General features: G+C 33.9%; 1 protein-coding gene across 1 annotated transcript in view; it reads right to left on the bottom strand.

The window, feature by feature from the left end:
* The window catches only part of CDH10 (cadherin 10, type 2 (T2-cadherin)), a 167,802-nt gene that overhangs the window by 96,007 nt on the left and 54,354 nt on the right, over window positions 1–17,441 (bottom strand). The window contains exon 2 of the mRNA XM_011933445.1: window positions 14,311–14,664. Coding sequence (XP_011788835.1) covers window positions 14,311–14,541 — 231 coding nt within the window. The 5' untranslated portion in view covers window positions 14,542–14,664. The remainder of the gene's footprint in view (window positions 1–14,310; window positions 14,665–17,441) is intronic.

The raw sequence follows: 17,441 nt of genomic DNA, 5'->3' as shown, positions 1-17,441 counted from the left end.
ACTGTGGTATTATAGGATATCTTTAATGAATTCTACTTACCATTCATGAAAGCAGTAATTCCATCTCACACAAATTATTTGAGAGAATGGAAAACATGTTGATACTGCCTACCTGACTTTATGTGGTTAATATAAGTTTGCCATCTAAATTCAATAAAAAGAGTTGAAGAAAATATATTTTACAGGGAAATATCTTGTATAAAAAAATTTTATAAAACTCAAAAATGTTAAACAAGAAAATGGAAGATAATAATTTTTAAAAGTTATAATTACCAATATGGACTTTTTCCAGATCTTCAAATTTGGTTCAAACGAGAAACGTTATTTAAGGTAATAGTTCAGGTTAATTTATTAAAGGGGGAATAAACAGGTCAATAGAGTTATAAATATAGGTGAAAAGATTTAATATTCATTTATAAGTAAAAAAATAAGATGCTATGATTGAAAGGCAATTCCTTCTTCTGCTAAAGGTATATTTAAAGACAACCTTAAGAAACTTTACGATTAAGAGTAAAATGTTAAACATTTTCTTTGAATCAAGAACAAAATAAGAATTATCCCTATCATATTTTTATTTGATTTTGTTTTAGATTCTTTATTCATGCAGAAAGATAAGGAAAAATATATATCTATGTATATAGATGTATATTTTATTTTTGATTACACTAACACCGTTCCCTGCCAGATACTGCTGCATATATTTGCTTCTTTCTAGCAAGACTTTCTAAAGTTTGCTCTCATGTGCTTTCTCCACTTTTTCTCACTGCATTCCCTTTTAAATCCACTGCCAAAAGAATCCTGGACCCACCACATCATGAAATTATAGACATCAAGCACACCTATAATCTCATGGAAACCAAAATTAACAGTCAATTCAAACCTTTTGTCATTCTTGACTTAGTAGCAGCTTTTGACAAGGTTGACACATTCTCTTCTCCTTACATTTTCTTTGTCTTATCAGATATCTCTGACTCTTAGGTTTTCCTGCAGCTTAAGAAATATTTATTCTCAGTTTCATTTGTTTTCTTTTTTTTTTGTTCTCTCTTCCCACACCCTCATCTACCATACACGTCTTAATGAGGTCTTGCCCCGAAAATGGACCTAGTTCTTCTCTGACTACACTCACATTTTTTTACATATTATCTAGTCCCATCACATTAAACACCATATAGAAGGTAATTACTGCTAAGAAGTTCCAATTTACAATTCAAAACTTCATGGATCTTACTATATCCAAAGCTGAAATCTGTTTTATCCTCCCTAATGCTCTATCACTTCAAATAAAAGCAGATTTATAGTTTCCAGTTGCTCAGGCCAAATGTTTGACTTAGGAGTCATCCTTAACAACATTCCCCAAAACTCCATATATAATACTCCAGAAATTTCTATTGTATCAACTTTAAAGCCAGAAGACAGAGTGAAAATTTCATTTTTTTTAACTTTTATTTTAAGTTCAGAGGTACATGTGCAGGTAAACCCATGTCATGGGGTTTTGTTATACAGATTATTATACAGATTATATATAATTTTTGAGATTTATAAAATTACTCATTTTATACAAGATATTTCCCTGTAAAATAACTTATGTTTAACTATTTTTATTGGATTTAGATGGCAAACTTATATTAGCCACATAAAATCAGATAGGTAGTATCAACATGTTTTCCATTCCCTTAAATAATTTGTGTGAGATGGAATTATTGCTCTCATGAATGGTAGATAGAATTTACTAAAGTTATCCTATGATACCTCAGTTTTGTTGTAGAAGAAAATGAGTTACTGGTTTGTTATACAGATTATTTCATCACCCAGGTATTAAGCCTAGTACCCATTAGTTAAACCGTAATTAGTATAATATCAGCCTTCTGCTAAAAATTCTGCAGTATCTTCCCATGCAACATAGAGTAAAAGTCAGAATTTATAAAAGACCCTACATATTAGTTTCCGATTCCTATTGTAAGAAATAACCACAAACCTAATGAATTAAAACAACACATATTCATTTTCTTATAGCTGTTAAATGTCAGAAGTTTAAAACCAAGGAGCTGATAGGGTTGCATTCCTTCTGGAAGTTTCAAAGGAGACTCTGTTTCCTTGCCTTTTCCAGCTGTCTGCATTCTGTGGTTTGTGTCCCCTTCCTTCATCTCCAAAGTGCATCATTTCAACCTCTACTTCCATTGTCACATCTCTTTTTTCTGAAATTGACTCTCTTGCTTCACTCTTAACGGAGACCAATGAGTTATATTGGGATCATCCATGTAATCCAGGATACTTGCTTCACATCAAGATCCTTAATTTGATCACATTTGCATAGTCACTTCTGACATTTGAAGTGACATGTTCACAGTTGTGAGGATTAGGGTGTGGCCATCCTTGGGGGCCATTATTCAGTCTATCACAGCCTAGGGATTCTGGGCACCCCCCGGCCTGTTACCTCCTTTCCCGCTTCACCTACCACTTTCCTCTTGCTTGTTTTGCTTCAGCTACACTTGACTCCTTGCTTTCCTCAAGTATTCACCAGAACCTCCCAATTTAAAACATTTGCAGTAATTATTTCTTCTTCATGAAAATAGTAACCCTCTTGATAACTACCAGTCTCATTCATTTCCTTCCGGTCCTTTGCTCAAATATCACCTTCGCCACGAGGAAGCATTGATCACCATGACCTGTTTTGTCCTATTCCCAATATTCCTCACCTTGCTACATCTCTTCTCTTCTGATTGCACTTACCATTTGCAACAACTATAAGAATATGTCTCACGTTTATTTTGAATTTCCTATATTTCTCACTAAAAATGCAAGCTTCATGCGGACAGGATGGTTGTTTTCCATGCAGTGATGTGACCAAGCAACCTAGAGATTGCCCAGAAAATACTTGGTGCTCCATGCCTGTTATGAATTTGTGAACAAAGCAATCCACAAGAAAACAATCAGTAAGAAACTATCAGTAAACTATCAGTAAAACACTTGAAAAACTTCAATACATAGTTATAATCATCCAGAAGTGTCGAAGTAACCTAAACTTGAACTGTTTACTAAATTCTAGAACAGAGAACCCAGGATGGAACCCTTAGCAAATTTATTTATTTCATTATCTGCTTGGATTTATTTTTGGTAACACAAAAAGTAAATGTTTTGATCTAAAAAAACTTAATTACAAAGATGAAAGATTACTGATATTTAGAAAAATATGAATAAAAAAGATATTATTAAAATTCTAAAAATAAGAAATTAAGATGCTGACATCAAATAACAGGAGCTCATTCACTGCTGGTGTAAGTTGTCTTGGTTACAACTTAGGAAAGTACCATGACAACTTCTGAAAAGATTAAAGCTAGGTACATACTATAGAAGAGCAATTTTACTTCAGATTATATACTAATGTACATGAGTATCAGGATGCACATACAGAAATGATCGTAGGAGCATTGTTAGTAACATTGACAACTAGGGGAAGAGGTAATTCCACATACCCACTGATATGTGCATAACATATCCATTGAAATGTGATCCATATTAATAGGATTGTACCAAATTCAAATACATTTATGGAGAAAGACATTCTACACAACAATATTTGGCAAAAGAAGAAAGATAAAAGATTATCTGAACTATGATTGCACTTTAATTTCAAAAACAGCCAAAATTCTAGTAGTTTATTTAGAAATACTTACGTAGATATTCAAACCATAAAGAGAAACAGACATTACTATCACAAAATAAAACTTAATGGCACCTCTCAGAAGGAGAAATGGTGTTGCTATTAACACGCCACAGAGAGGAATTAATTGGGGGCTAGAAATTTTCCATTTCCTGGACTGGGAAGAGGACGCTTCCATTGATTTTTATCTATTTGTTAAAGTGTATATATGTTTTATGTAAATTGAATATGCATTCTTTTTAAAATTTTTAAAACATAAAGGTCAATTAATAAGGAGAGACTGTGGATCAAAAGAAATACTACCATGTCAATGGAAAGACTGAAAAGGATCTGAACACATTTTCAAAATGCAAAATGCTTTAAACACATAGATGCTCATGTTCACTTAGCATGAACAATAAAATGTCACTCATAAGCCTTTTCACTTATAAAATAAATAAAAACGATAATGGTGATATAGTGATTTGCTACAGTTGTGGAAAAATAGTTACTTTCATAGTCATTGGTTTAAGTTGAAACAACCTCAATGGAGAACAACATAAAATCTCTATCAAGTTTAAAACTTTTCAAGACTGTAGTTCAGCATTTCTACTTGTAATCATATTTCCTAAAGATATAACTCTGTCAAATTGCTATATTAGCAATTTTTTTTAAAAAAGTAAATGTCCTTTAAAAATGTTAAAACAATTCTAGTGCACCCATTAGAAAGAATATTATTCAGCTACTCAGAAAGAGAAAAATGTCTTTATGTACTGTAATGCAATGAGTCCCAGTTTGTATTTTTAAGTAAAAAAAAAAAGCAGATTACATTAACATCTCACTTCTCATAAAGTACACTGCCATGTTTCCAAAAACAAGATAACACACATGCCTTTACATGTTTCTCTGGGAATATGTAACAAAAAACTGGAAATATATGTTTTCTTAAAGAAGCAAACTGGGGGTGTCTGAGGATCCTGATGAGAATCTTAGTTTTAACTGTATACCTTTTCTGTATAAAGTGCATACATCATCAATTCCAAATATAAATTAAATAATAAACACATAATGGCTATGAAAATTAATTGGATTTTTCTGTGAAATAGTCAAAAGAGCTCTATTACATATGCAATCTTAGTTTTGTACTTAACTAGAAAACATCTGCTAATTTATTCATCAGCACGCTACTTAAACAAAAATATAACTGTTTTGATGCGGTAATATATAGTAATAAATATAAGAATACTTTTTTTTTTTTTTTTGAGGCAGAGTCTCACTTTGTCACCCAGGCTGGAGTGCAGTGGCGCAGTCTCTGCTCACTACAACCTCCGCCTCCCGGCTTCAAGCAATTTTCTGCCTCAGCCTCCCGAATAGCTGGGACTACAGGCATGCACCACCACGCCTGGCTAACTTTTGTATTTTTAGTAGAGACAGGGTTTCCCCAACTTGGCCAGGCTGGTCTTGAACTCCTGATTTCATGATCCACCTGCCTCGGCCTCCCAAAGTGCTGGGATTACAGGCATGAGCCACCGTGCCTGGCCAAGAATAGTCTTAATAATGGTGAACGAGATATAATGTTGGTTCTAATCCTGGAGTCATACATTCAGGGTTAGAAGCCCATCTTTACAACTTTCTCGATTCATACCATTAGAAAACTTAGCCAATGAGGGCACATATTTTCTCTTAATTATAAATGAAAGATAATTGGATCTACATCATGAGGTTGTTGAAATCCCAAAAAAATAAAATAAACTTTAAAGGTATCACTATCAGGCTACATCAAGTTTCAAAATATTATATATCTCATTTAACTGTACCCCCCAAATTTTATGTGACAGTAATTATACAATATTTCGATTCCAGATGAATGTTAAGAACTGCTGATGAGAAAGGTCTTTTTAAAAACTGGTGATTTAAATTAGCATGGTTTTTGTTTGCTGATTATGTATGATGGTGACTTTGAGCTTAATATAGATATATTTAACTACAATTTTTAACAAAAAGAGTGAGCTCACCTGATGTTCACATTCACATCCTTTCTTTTTCCTTTTTTTTTTCTTTTGTGAGACGGAGTCTAATTCTGTTGCCAGACTGTAGTGTACAGTGGCACAATCTCAGCTCACTACAACCTCCGTCTCCCAGGTTTACAGGATTCCCCTGCCTCAGCTCCCCAAGTAGCTGGGAATACAGGTGCGTGCCACCACGCCCGGCTAATTTTTTGTATTTCAGTAGAGACAGGGTTTCACCATGTTGGCCAGGCTGGTCTTAATCTCTTGACCTAGTGATCCAACTGCCTTGGCCTCCCAAAGCGCTGGGATTACAGGCGTGAGCCACTGTGACCAACCTCACATCCTTTTTTACTATCCACATCATAATATATCTTACCTTTCTAGTTTTTCATCATTTCAAATATAGCTTTTTTTTTTTTTTTCCCTGATACAAGGTCTCACTCTATCATCCAGGCTGGAGTGCAGTGGCACGATCATGGCTCACTGCAGCCTCAAACTCCTAGGCTCAGATGATCTTTTCACCTCAGTCTTTCTGGTAGCTGGGACTACAGGCACATGCCACCATGCCTGGATAATTTTTTGCTTTTAGTAGAGATAGTGTTTTGCCATGTTGCCCAGGCTGATCTCAAACTCCCAGGCTCAAGCACTGGGAGACTTTGCTTCAGTCTCTCAAAGTGCTGGGATTGCAGGTGTGAGTCACTGCACCCGACCCACTTAATTTTTAACCTTAATAATATGACTCTGAAAACCTAGCATGTAGCCTTCTTCCAGTCTGACTCAAAGCCATTTTATTCTCATTTGCCCCAATTATTACAACAAGTCTCTCCTGGGTCCACATTGATCTCTAAATTGCTACATCTATCCCTGTGATGAGTTTGTATCACTCAACAAGATCAGTCATCAATCCTTCGAACGTTTTGCTTCTTTGGCCTCTAGAAGGGTCATAGTCTCCTTCCCTCCACCAACACACAAACATACTTTTTCTTTAGAAAGAAAAAACAAACGGAGTTTCACTGTTGGTGCCCAGGCTGGAGTGCAGTAGTGCAATCTTGGCTCACTGCAACCTCTGCCTCCGAGGTTCAAGCAATTCTTGTGCCTCAGCCTCCCAAGTAGATGGGATTACAGATGCTTGCTACCATGCCCAGCTAATTTTTTGTATTTTTAGTAGAGACAGGGTTTCACCTTGTTGGCCAGGCTGGTCTCAAACTCCTGACCTCCGGTGATCCACCTGCCTCAGCCTCCCAAAGTGTTGGGATGACAGGCGTCAGCCACCGCGCCTGTCCCAAACATACTCTTTCTTGGATGTTCTCTAAATCTAGGAGTAAACATAATCAAAGGTCATTTCCTAGATTTTTGGTTTTATTTTCCTCTTTATTGTGTCCCTTCAGAAGCTCAGTTATGACAGGAGCAGAAAGCTAGTACACTCATGATTCACATTTCTGTCCCTCTGCTCTGCTAGACTCAGGAAAATCAAACAGACACAAACTAGATTTGGTGCTACGCCTATGATGTAGACTTGTAAATAGCGACAGAGAAGTGTCAAAGGAAATTGAAAAAGCTCAGTCGTCTTGGGCTTTTTTTGGGGTGGTATTTGAAAATGACACCACTGAATGGTGAGAAATTTGATGATGTAAGTTAAGCTAAACTGCAGCCAAATATAAAATGTTCCTTTAGAAAATTTGATATAATAGTATACATTCTTACAGCTCAGTCTCCTACTTGATAATATACCTCTAATCTTGGGCTAGGATTTAACATTTTAATTTAAAGTTTTGCATTTAATAGCTTTATGTAATCTATAAATGCATAGTATATTTTTAAACATGAAGTTTGTGAGATAATTTTGCTAAAGGGGGAATCTGAAATTTACATTAAATTCCCTTTGCCTATTGTGGATTAGAGCTCTAAGGAGAGAAGTAAAGGTTTTAAGTTATAGTTTAACAAAGTTGCTGCTCCCCTCTCAATTTTAATTCACCTATCTGAAAATGTACATGCTTTTCTTTAACTCCTCTTTTTTTTTTTGAGACAGAGTTTAGCTCTTTTTGCCGAGGTGGAGTGGTGCAATGGCACAGTCTCAACTCACTGCAACCTCCACCTCCTGGGTTCAAGCGATTCTCCTGCCTCAGCCTCCCATGTAGCTGGGATTACAAGCATACACCACCATGCCCGGATAATTTTTTTGTACTTTTAGTAGAAACAAGGTTTCACCATGTTGGTCAGGCTGGTCTCGAACTCCTGACCTCAGGTGATCCACCCGTCTCAGCCTCCCAAAGTGCTGGGATTACGGATGAGAGCCATCACATCCAGTCATGTTAACTCTTAATTAAAATTACTAGGAGTCATGGAACACAGTTCAGTGATTAATAACAATAATAAAACAGTAAGATAGTCCATATTCTTTAATAAAATGGATGTAGATGTTTAGCTATGTGAAGTGAATATTTAAGAATTTACTTTAGGAAACCTATTAAGGGCTCCCTCCTATTCATGCTTTCATATGAAACAAGTGAGAACGTGAATATATGAACATATGCCAATATGAGATATTGATGAGCAAACACATTAACATACATCCCTCTCTTTCACTTACTTTACAGAAAAGAGCATTATTCTTCAATACAATGGGTACAAAATTTAATTGAACATATAATTATATATTGCCTCCAAGAAAGAAAATGACAGAGCTCTGGTAATTCATAATATCATATTAACAATAACCATGCTTCATTGCTATTATATATGTACTTACTTGTTATTGACAAATTATATTGAGATAACTTCTACAGAGCAAAATTTATGTGAGATTTAATACAGTTTTCGTTTACCGAGATTTCTCTTGCACTTCTACTAAAAATCACTGACTCCATTTTCATATAATCTTCATTCTTGACTACATATTTTAAAAATTCTGCATTTGAAAAATGATTGGCTAAATTATAGATATAAATGTTTTATTTTACTTTGAATATTTTGATTGAATAAAGTTTTTCAAATTTATGATGGAGAATTATGAGTGCAAAATTTATGCATTCAGGATTTTTCTGAATATTTTGTTAAAATGATATAGTGAGATTTGAAGATGTATTTTCCCTACATAACTGCTAGCTAAAATATTATTGTATGGAGAGATACATACATTGTATGCATTCTGAGAACTAAAAACAAAGAGGTGGTCTGCTCTGAAAATTATCACTGTTTTCTGCAAGTCATGCCTGTATTTACAAATGCTTTTATTACTTCTTACTTGAAGTCCCTAGAGATTTTAATACAGGTTTATATTTTGTGTGTTTGTGTGATCTTTACATATTAAAGAAATAATGTCTATATTCATGCAAATGTCCACTCATCAGGAAGATATTTATAATCATTTAATCCAAAGGAGTCTCTGTCAATGTATATCACATCAACCTGATTAATGTTTTCCAGGACTTTTTCTAAGTAAAATTTACTAACGCATTTATGTTTTCATATTCTATTTATTATATGGTTGCAATGGACATGGTTCAAATAAAAAATAACTGTGTCCCCAAATTCCTATATTCCCCTACCCCATCGAACCACTAAAAGCAGGTTTATATTTAGTAAACAGTTGTTTTTCTTGTAGGTCGTTTTGGTCATGTTTGGATAATTTTTTTTTAATCACTTGGGAATGTGATTCCCAAGTTCTTGAATGACTCAAGAACAGTCTCATTTCACTTATCAAACAGAGTGTTTTCTACATACTGAACTCTCATAAAATGTAAGGATTGTCCACTTGTGCAACTGCGATTTATTTTAGCCTAGGAAGTTTGAAGTGGTGGAGGTCAGAACAGCTTCTCCTCCAACTTCGTTCCAACTACTCCTTCTCCAGCTGCAGCCAGTTGACATGACTGTGTCCATATTATCAAGAGTAAAAGGGATGCGGTCTAATATGGTGGACACAGTTGCTATTTCTGGACTTTACTGATATTTAAATTTGAGTTAGTCTCTCATGGATCAGTTTTTACAGTTTCAGAGAGATCCTCCAGAAATTCTCAATTCTAATTTCCTTATGAGGTATTTCACATCAAAAATATATTCCCAAGGAATAAACAGATCAATAAAACAATAAAAGCATGCTTTTTGAGTCTTCAATCTTAACATTTATTAACATTGATTCATACAGTAAAAAAACCCCAAACTGTTTCATTTTCACTGTATTTACAAGTGCTGCAGAAACAGAACATGGGAATATTTGTCCACTATAGTTTTATTCTTGGTTTTGGAGTCTGTGTTATATTTGAGACAAAAGAGGCCCATAACTTGCTGTTATTCTTAGTATTTGTTTTCTTTCTTAAAGGCCAGCACTTTGTGAGCAGAGAGCTTATATTTTCCCTACTGTGTGCATAATACCAGAGTGGTACCTAGAAGGTCCTCCACATATTTACTGAAAGAAGGAATATATACTTCATGCATAGTAGGTGTTTGGAGTCAACAAGTCTATAGAGAAGGATGACCACGAGACTGGAGAAAAATATATGCTTTAAGATTGGACATAAACAGGAGGTCAGGCGGTCTTGTCAGAAGTCTATATCTCCTCAACCCAACTGGATTGAGAAATAGAAAACTGACTAGAAATTACATGTAAAAAAATAGTAAACTAATAAAAAATAGGAGTTTATAAACACAATGTTCCTTGAATTTAAATTTGGAAATTTAAAAATATTTACAGAAGGTTTCACTACGGAGGTAATATATTTCAAAAGTAGGTTCCTTGAAGTTCAACATGTGAAGCTCTTGCCTTGGAAGATAAAGAGAGGGGAGTAAGTATACAGGAAATATCCACATATTCCAATAAATTCCAGTATACAGGAAGATTCTTAAAGGTCACTGTTATGATTAGATCACGGAAAAAATGGAAAAAGAAAGCTCTTACGCTAAATATACTTTTGTTTAGAATGTATTTAACAGAATGATTTACCGGAAGATGTTTCTTTTTATGGTGAACACAACAAATAAATGTTTTGAATTGAGTATGTTTCACTTTGTTTCTTACAAAACAAAAGGAGTTGTGGCAGTGACAATTAGCCAATGGGCTTTACTCCTCTCCTTTCCCTCTCTCTCTCCCTCTCTTAATTTTTTTTCTAAATGAGTTTTTAAATACACATATAAATTATATTTATAATGTAACATTATTAGAAGTGAGTACAATAATAGAAATTATTTAGTATATATAATGTTAGTGTATTAGTGTATATAATACATTATAATCATGCCCTTTGATTTCATGGATAAGTAAATGAAGGCCAAGAGAAGTTAAGAGAAGGCCAAGAAACAATGGCAAAAACAATGCCACATCCTAGGTTTTCTGATTGACAGTTGTATGTTTTGGTAAGTTCCTCTCTGCTTTAACCCAATGAGCAGTAATGTTTTTTTTCATTTTGCTTTAACCACATAGCAGTAATGGGTTTCTATCTGAGAAATTATAGGCATCAATTCTTCCTAGGGTCTGGTTAGCTAATTGTATGGGTGTTTAAAAAATTTCTTCTTCTGCTCCACACAGGTGCTTTCAACTCTTGTCCTCATCAAACCAGTGGAAGCTCTCCATTGCTAGTGGGAGAATGCTTTGTGAGCTCCCAAAATATTCCCCATATAGAGAGATATCTGTCACTGTGTTTTCATATGTCTAGTGATTGGAACACATATTACTCCAACATCTAAACCAACCCAGAGGCATTGAAACACTTATCACCGTATCACATGCCTACTTTAAAGGATATAAAAACTGGAAGAATAATTTCTGAAAGAAAATATGACTATATGATAAATTCCTTACAAATAATGATGGAGAGAATATGTGGGGGATTTTAAGTTTTGTATACTTCACAGGGAAAATATATTTTAGCCTCGTTATATTTATTAAAATATTTGTTTATTAAAATATCATAGTTAAACATTGCCTTTTTGGCATATCTTCATCTGTATGTTTATCTCTTTTTTAAAATTTTTTATTATACTTTAAGTTCCAGGGTATATGTGCACAATGTGTAGGTTTGTTACATATGTATACATGTGCCCTGTTGGTGTGCTGCCCCCATTAACTTGTCATTTACATTAGGTATATTTCCTAATGCTATTCCTCTCCGCTCCCCCCACCCCATGACAGGTGCCCATGTGTGATGTTTCCCACCCTGTGTCCAAGTGTTCTCATTATTCAATTCCCACCTATGAGTGAGAACATGTGGTGTTTAGTTTTCTGTTCTTGTGATAGTTTGCTGAGAATGATGGTTTCCAGCTGTATCCATGTCCCTACAAAGGACATGAATTCATCCTTTTTTATGGCTGCATAGTACTCCATGGTGTATATGTGTCACATTTTCTTAATCGAGTCTGTCAGTGATGGACATTTGGGTTGGTTCCAAGTCATTGATATTGTGAATAGTGCTGCAATAAACATACGTGTGCATGTGTCTTTATAGCAGCATGATTTATAATTCTTGTATATACCCAGTAATGGGATGGCTGGGTCAAATGGTATTTCTAGTTCTAGATCCTTGAGGAATTGCCACACTGTCTTATCTCTTAAATAATATTTTAATTGTACCAGTAATTAATGTAATACAAATAATAAGGTAATTAATACAATACTATAGTATAGACAAAAAATGTTAAAGCATCTATTTCACAGATTATGACATGAATACACCATGTACACTACAAAACTGATTGAAATGTGAGCTAAAATCTAGATACTCTGGCCATTAAAAGACTCAGAGAAGTCTCAGAGTTACAACACCTAAATCATTTCTGTTACTCTAGCAGTTCAGCACAGTCTATATGGAAAAGAACTGGTGAACACATTCACAAATTCCTTACAACAATACTCATTAAAGAGTTTTCTAATTTGTTTTCATAAAGTAGAGTAGGAAGCATAAAATTTGAGTAGTATATCAAGATGCATATATCTTAAATTTACCAACTTAATTGTCTTCAGTGGTTAAAATTTCTAGACTAGTCTTCTCCGCCAAAGAGCCAAATGCCACCAGATGTCAGAGGGAATTCAATGTAATATGACTAAGGTTAATTCAATCAGCTAAATGGTCATTAAGATCTACTCTAAGAGCCTAATACTCTCTCACTGCTCTAAGAGATATGAAGTACAGTTCTTGAGGTCAAGGTGTTGATATTTTATGAGATAAAAATGAAAAGAAAATAAGAAGTAGCTTGACTATAATGAGAGTAATGTAATGTAATGATAATTCAATTTACCAACATTTATTAGATCATCATAAAGTACTAGATGAAGGGAAATAGATGCAAACAAGCTAACTGCTATGTACAGGAAGAACCAAAGAAAACTATTTATAGTTTCTACAGCCCAGATTTCAATTACTATATTTTTACACAGTTAGTTTCATAAACTAAAGGTTGTCTATGAGAGTAACCTTCACTCTCTATTCCCAGGCTTTCAATGAGATTTGTGGAAAGCTTACTACTTTGTGCTTTCTGGTAAGATTCCTTAGGGTGCTGTTTCTTTTCTTTTTCTTTCTAGTCAATATGATATTTAACCTTTAATATCATCTTTCTCATTTTACCAAATATTTTAAAAGGTCTGAAATGATGGCAATATGATCAAACATATCAGTGTTTCAAAATCAATGAAAATGTTGTCTCAAAAATAGGATTTTTAGAAGAAAAAAGTTTTTGCACAATTTTAATTATTCCAATGAAGATATCACAGTTAAGTTTAATGCAAAAGTTGGCAATGCAGCAATGTATCCATCATAATTGTGTAGTGTTAACATATGATTGATGTTAGTGTACTTAATTGCCTTTTATTTCTTTGACACATTCTCGTAGACTATCTATAAAAGTAATAATATTGGCTATTAAATGAATTTCTTCTTAAGCTCTCAAGTGCACAAAGGCAGTATCTGACTTCAATTAGATTCAGATCGTGTCAAGAAAGAAAATTTGAACTTAATACAACCTAGTGTATAAAAGCATTCATTAGTGCTTTTATGTTAAGCTTCTCATTTCATTCCCGATCACAACTAATTGTCCTCACTAACTTTATAACTCTGTAGAATGAAAACTCTCCTCTGTCCACCCCATATTGCAATAACTAAACTATTTTTACCTGCTTCTCTTCCTATTTGTTTTTCTTTATACAAATGCACCCATAGTGTGGCCTAAGAAAAATAAATAACATTCATACTTAGAATAAATTTTCTTATAATAAGCAACATTTTTGTCCTTGAATCATATTTTGATAACATTTGCTTTCTTGTTCTGTAGAAGATTAAACAACTATTAAATGTTTTTGCTTCCTCACTGAACTCAATAGCAATGTGAAATACACATATACACATATGCATTGTCATTTAAATGACTGTATTTACATACAGCTTTCTCACTATCATTGCTTTCTAACCATAAATACTAAAATCGCAGTTTTGAGTACCTCTTTAATTCATAAGTTATTGGCAGAATTAATTTTAATAAATGAATGTATGCATTTATCATGTTATATTCATTCCACAGTTTTTATCACATTAGAATTTGTATTCCGTAAACAAAAATGCTTTAGGGAGATTTAAAGAATTATATTTATAAAAATGATGGTTTGATGGCCGTCAAATTTTCATCAGTAAAATATATAAAGAGCAAATATAGATATGTGCCATTTTAACACAGACTTACCTTGCCTACGTATTGATAATCAGATCCTGTATATTCTTCCAGTAGGAAAAACTGATTCCACATCCAACCACGTTTTTGACGATGGAGAATTTTGCCATCACTCCTTGGTACACGTGAACTTAAAATTCTTTGCTGTGGTACAGGCGTCCTTCTGAACATTATTTCCGGAGAGCAGAAATGTGGCAGGCATACCCAGAGTAGAAACAGTAGCAAAAATTGATATATTGTCATAGTTCACTCCTTGACAAATGCCAAAGTAGGTGAAGAGAAGTGGTCCTATTTTACCGAGTTGATTTTACTGTGTTTCAACTGGTTTCCAACATTTCATCAATGTTTTGTACATGTTTCCCAAAGCTTCAAACAAACAAAAAAAGTTAGTTGACAACATTATCATTATTACTTTTCATTTTAAATTTAAAGTGACAATAGTTTGTTAATAACAACCAAAACATTCATTTTCTTTATTTTTCATACAATAACGAATAGTTTTGAGAAATATTACTTGTTTAGCAATATGTCCACAATTTATGAAAATATTGTAAATGTTTATTTCCACCAAATCCTAAAGAAAGGACATTATTAGGCTTTTTTTTCTTTTGGCACTTTGACAGTTTTTAGGAATTACATTCCTATATAAACAGGAGATATAGTTCATCTGCATGTCAATTTTTTCAGAGTAATTTAACACGAATTGAAAATTTGAAAGCAAAACTGTGATTTAAATAACCTACAGGAATCATGCCTTCTGTTGTGCAATTTTGTATTTTAATGTTTTTAAACAGTGGCATAATTTCTTCAAATTCAATCCTACTCAGAGGTAAAAGCAAAAGCACAAGCAAAACAAAACAAAACAAACAAGCGAGAAAGCTAGGAATGCCTTCCTTTGAAGACCTCTCTTCTCTTCCCTGTTAGGTTGGACTGTGGAACACCTAGAGATTCCTTAAGTAGAAAATAATCACTACCACAGTGAACCAATTTGTGGTATAATTAAATCTAGCAGATAGTCTGCTTCTAACTACCTCTACTGCCTGGCCTAGAACTCTATTATACCCGAGGCTGACTATGGTAACAGCCTACTGACTGCTCTCTACACCCTCCCTGCCACTATTTTCTTAACAAAATTTCCTTAGAACTCTATTAAAATTTACGTCAGATCACGTCATTTTTCTTCACAAAACACGCCAGCGGTTTCTCATCCCACTTTGATAGAAACCAAAGTCTGTCCAATAATGCTGCACTCAGTTTCATGATTGCTGACCACCTCTCTGACCATGTTTCACTTTAACCCTCCACCACATCTCCCTAAACTGACTCGTCTCCAGCCACAGGGTCCTTCTTGCTTTACCGTGCAATACATTTCACATGCTGCCTTCCCTAACCAGCAACTTCCTACTTGTTCTCTATGCCTAGAATGATTTTCCTGTAGATATTGACCTAGCTAGATCCTCTGTTTCCTTCAGGTATTTCTTTAAAACCACCCCTGAAATTTCATATGTTCCATTATACTACATGTATTTTTATTTATTTATTTATTTATTGACTGACTGTGTACATATTCTGTTTTTCTGCTGCAATCCCATGTAAGAAGATAATTTTATTCTTTTATTCATTACTGTATTCACAATGCCGAAAAAAGAATCTTGTTTATAATAGATGTTCAATAAGCACTTTAAATGTATGAATAAATGAATGAATGAAATGCAAGTGAATGCAAATATTTGACTACCATTTACCTGCTATATGTTCTTATTCCCAAGCATTTAGGTATAGAAATACATATTTTTGAATTACAATAACTTTTATATTATTCTTCATTTATATTATCGTGAATATACTGGTTTTATTTTTTGTATGCGTCGATTGTCTTTTCTTTCCTAATATGTATGGATTTTATTTCAGGATGTGATAAAGTATTTGTTATAAAAAGTGATTTGAGAACCAAAAGGATTTAGTTTCACTTCTCTAACACGGCATTGCATTATAAATACTCCTGCTTTTACATTTATGCTTTCATCCACAGTAATTTGTTAGCAATCTCTTTACTTTTTGTTTCTTTATTAAGAAGATTTAATAGTTAATATAAATGTTTCAAGGAAATAAGATTAATAGTGAAGCAGTGTCTCCCTTGAGTGTATTAAATGACAGTGGCGTTGTCCACAATGCTTGAAGACGTACAGCATGATAGATGGAAATTGTATTGCAATATGTCATGTAATACTCTACTTGGAGTTTAGAAATTATCTGATGCATAAAATGGTCTTACATCACAAAGCACTGAAACTCAAATTGATTGGATTCTAAGTAATAGGAACATTTACCAAAATAGGGGCTTTCATATGTATTAGGATGTGCTAGATGGTATTCTCCAGAAATGTACACTATTCCCAAGAGGCAGGGGAGAGTTTCTGTAAGTGAGGGTTTCTGCTTTCTTCTACAAAAGCTTTAAAACTTATTGAAGAAACAGTCATTCTCGTTTCATCTCTTTTCTCATTTTTAAAAATTGTCAGCAATTCTATGATGCACTGGTGATCATTTTCAATACAGTTATAACCTTCCCTAGTGTGAAAGGCCTACGCACCAATGTTTCGGAAAAGAGTAGGTGGGGGCTAGAGCTATAAAGGTTGCTATTGAATAACTGGAACCCCACATAATGCATGAGATCATTTCCTTTGTTATTGTCCAAGTTTCAAATATTTAATGATAAATGTCCTGAAGAATCCCCAGTAAAATGCATTATTTAATACTGATGCAAGATAATTAGAGAATATTTAAAATACATTTTACATGAAGACTACAGTATTTGACAAAAACATTGCAAACAATGACATGGCTAAATAAAAATAGAAAATTATATGAAACAAATCTAACATTTAATTTGTCTGCAGTTAGTTCTTCCTAGTTATGTTCAAAGTAACTAGGAGCCTACCTATGAGGCATTTCACAACATTGTGACTTTATTATAAATATCACTATTATCATCCTTCCAGTAGCCTAACTCAAATTACAGAATATCTTGGGTATTTCCATTTAACCAAGTGTACCTTTTACATGGTCAGTTAATATATTGCATTGCTGCTTTCCGTACCCCCCCATGGCTCTCAGCTGTCCTTTTTTTCTGTCAATGTGTCATC

Source organism: Colobus angolensis, unplaced genomic scaffold (assembly GCF_000951035.1).
Source record: "Colobus angolensis palliatus isolate OR3802 unplaced genomic scaffold, Cang.pa_1.0 Scaffold127, whole genome shotgun sequence".
NCBI lineage: Eukaryota > Metazoa > Chordata > Mammalia > Primates > Cercopithecidae > Colobus > Colobus angolensis.
The sequence above is the reverse complement of the archived record's forward strand: the minus strand, read 5'-3'. Positions and strand labels throughout refer to the sequence as shown.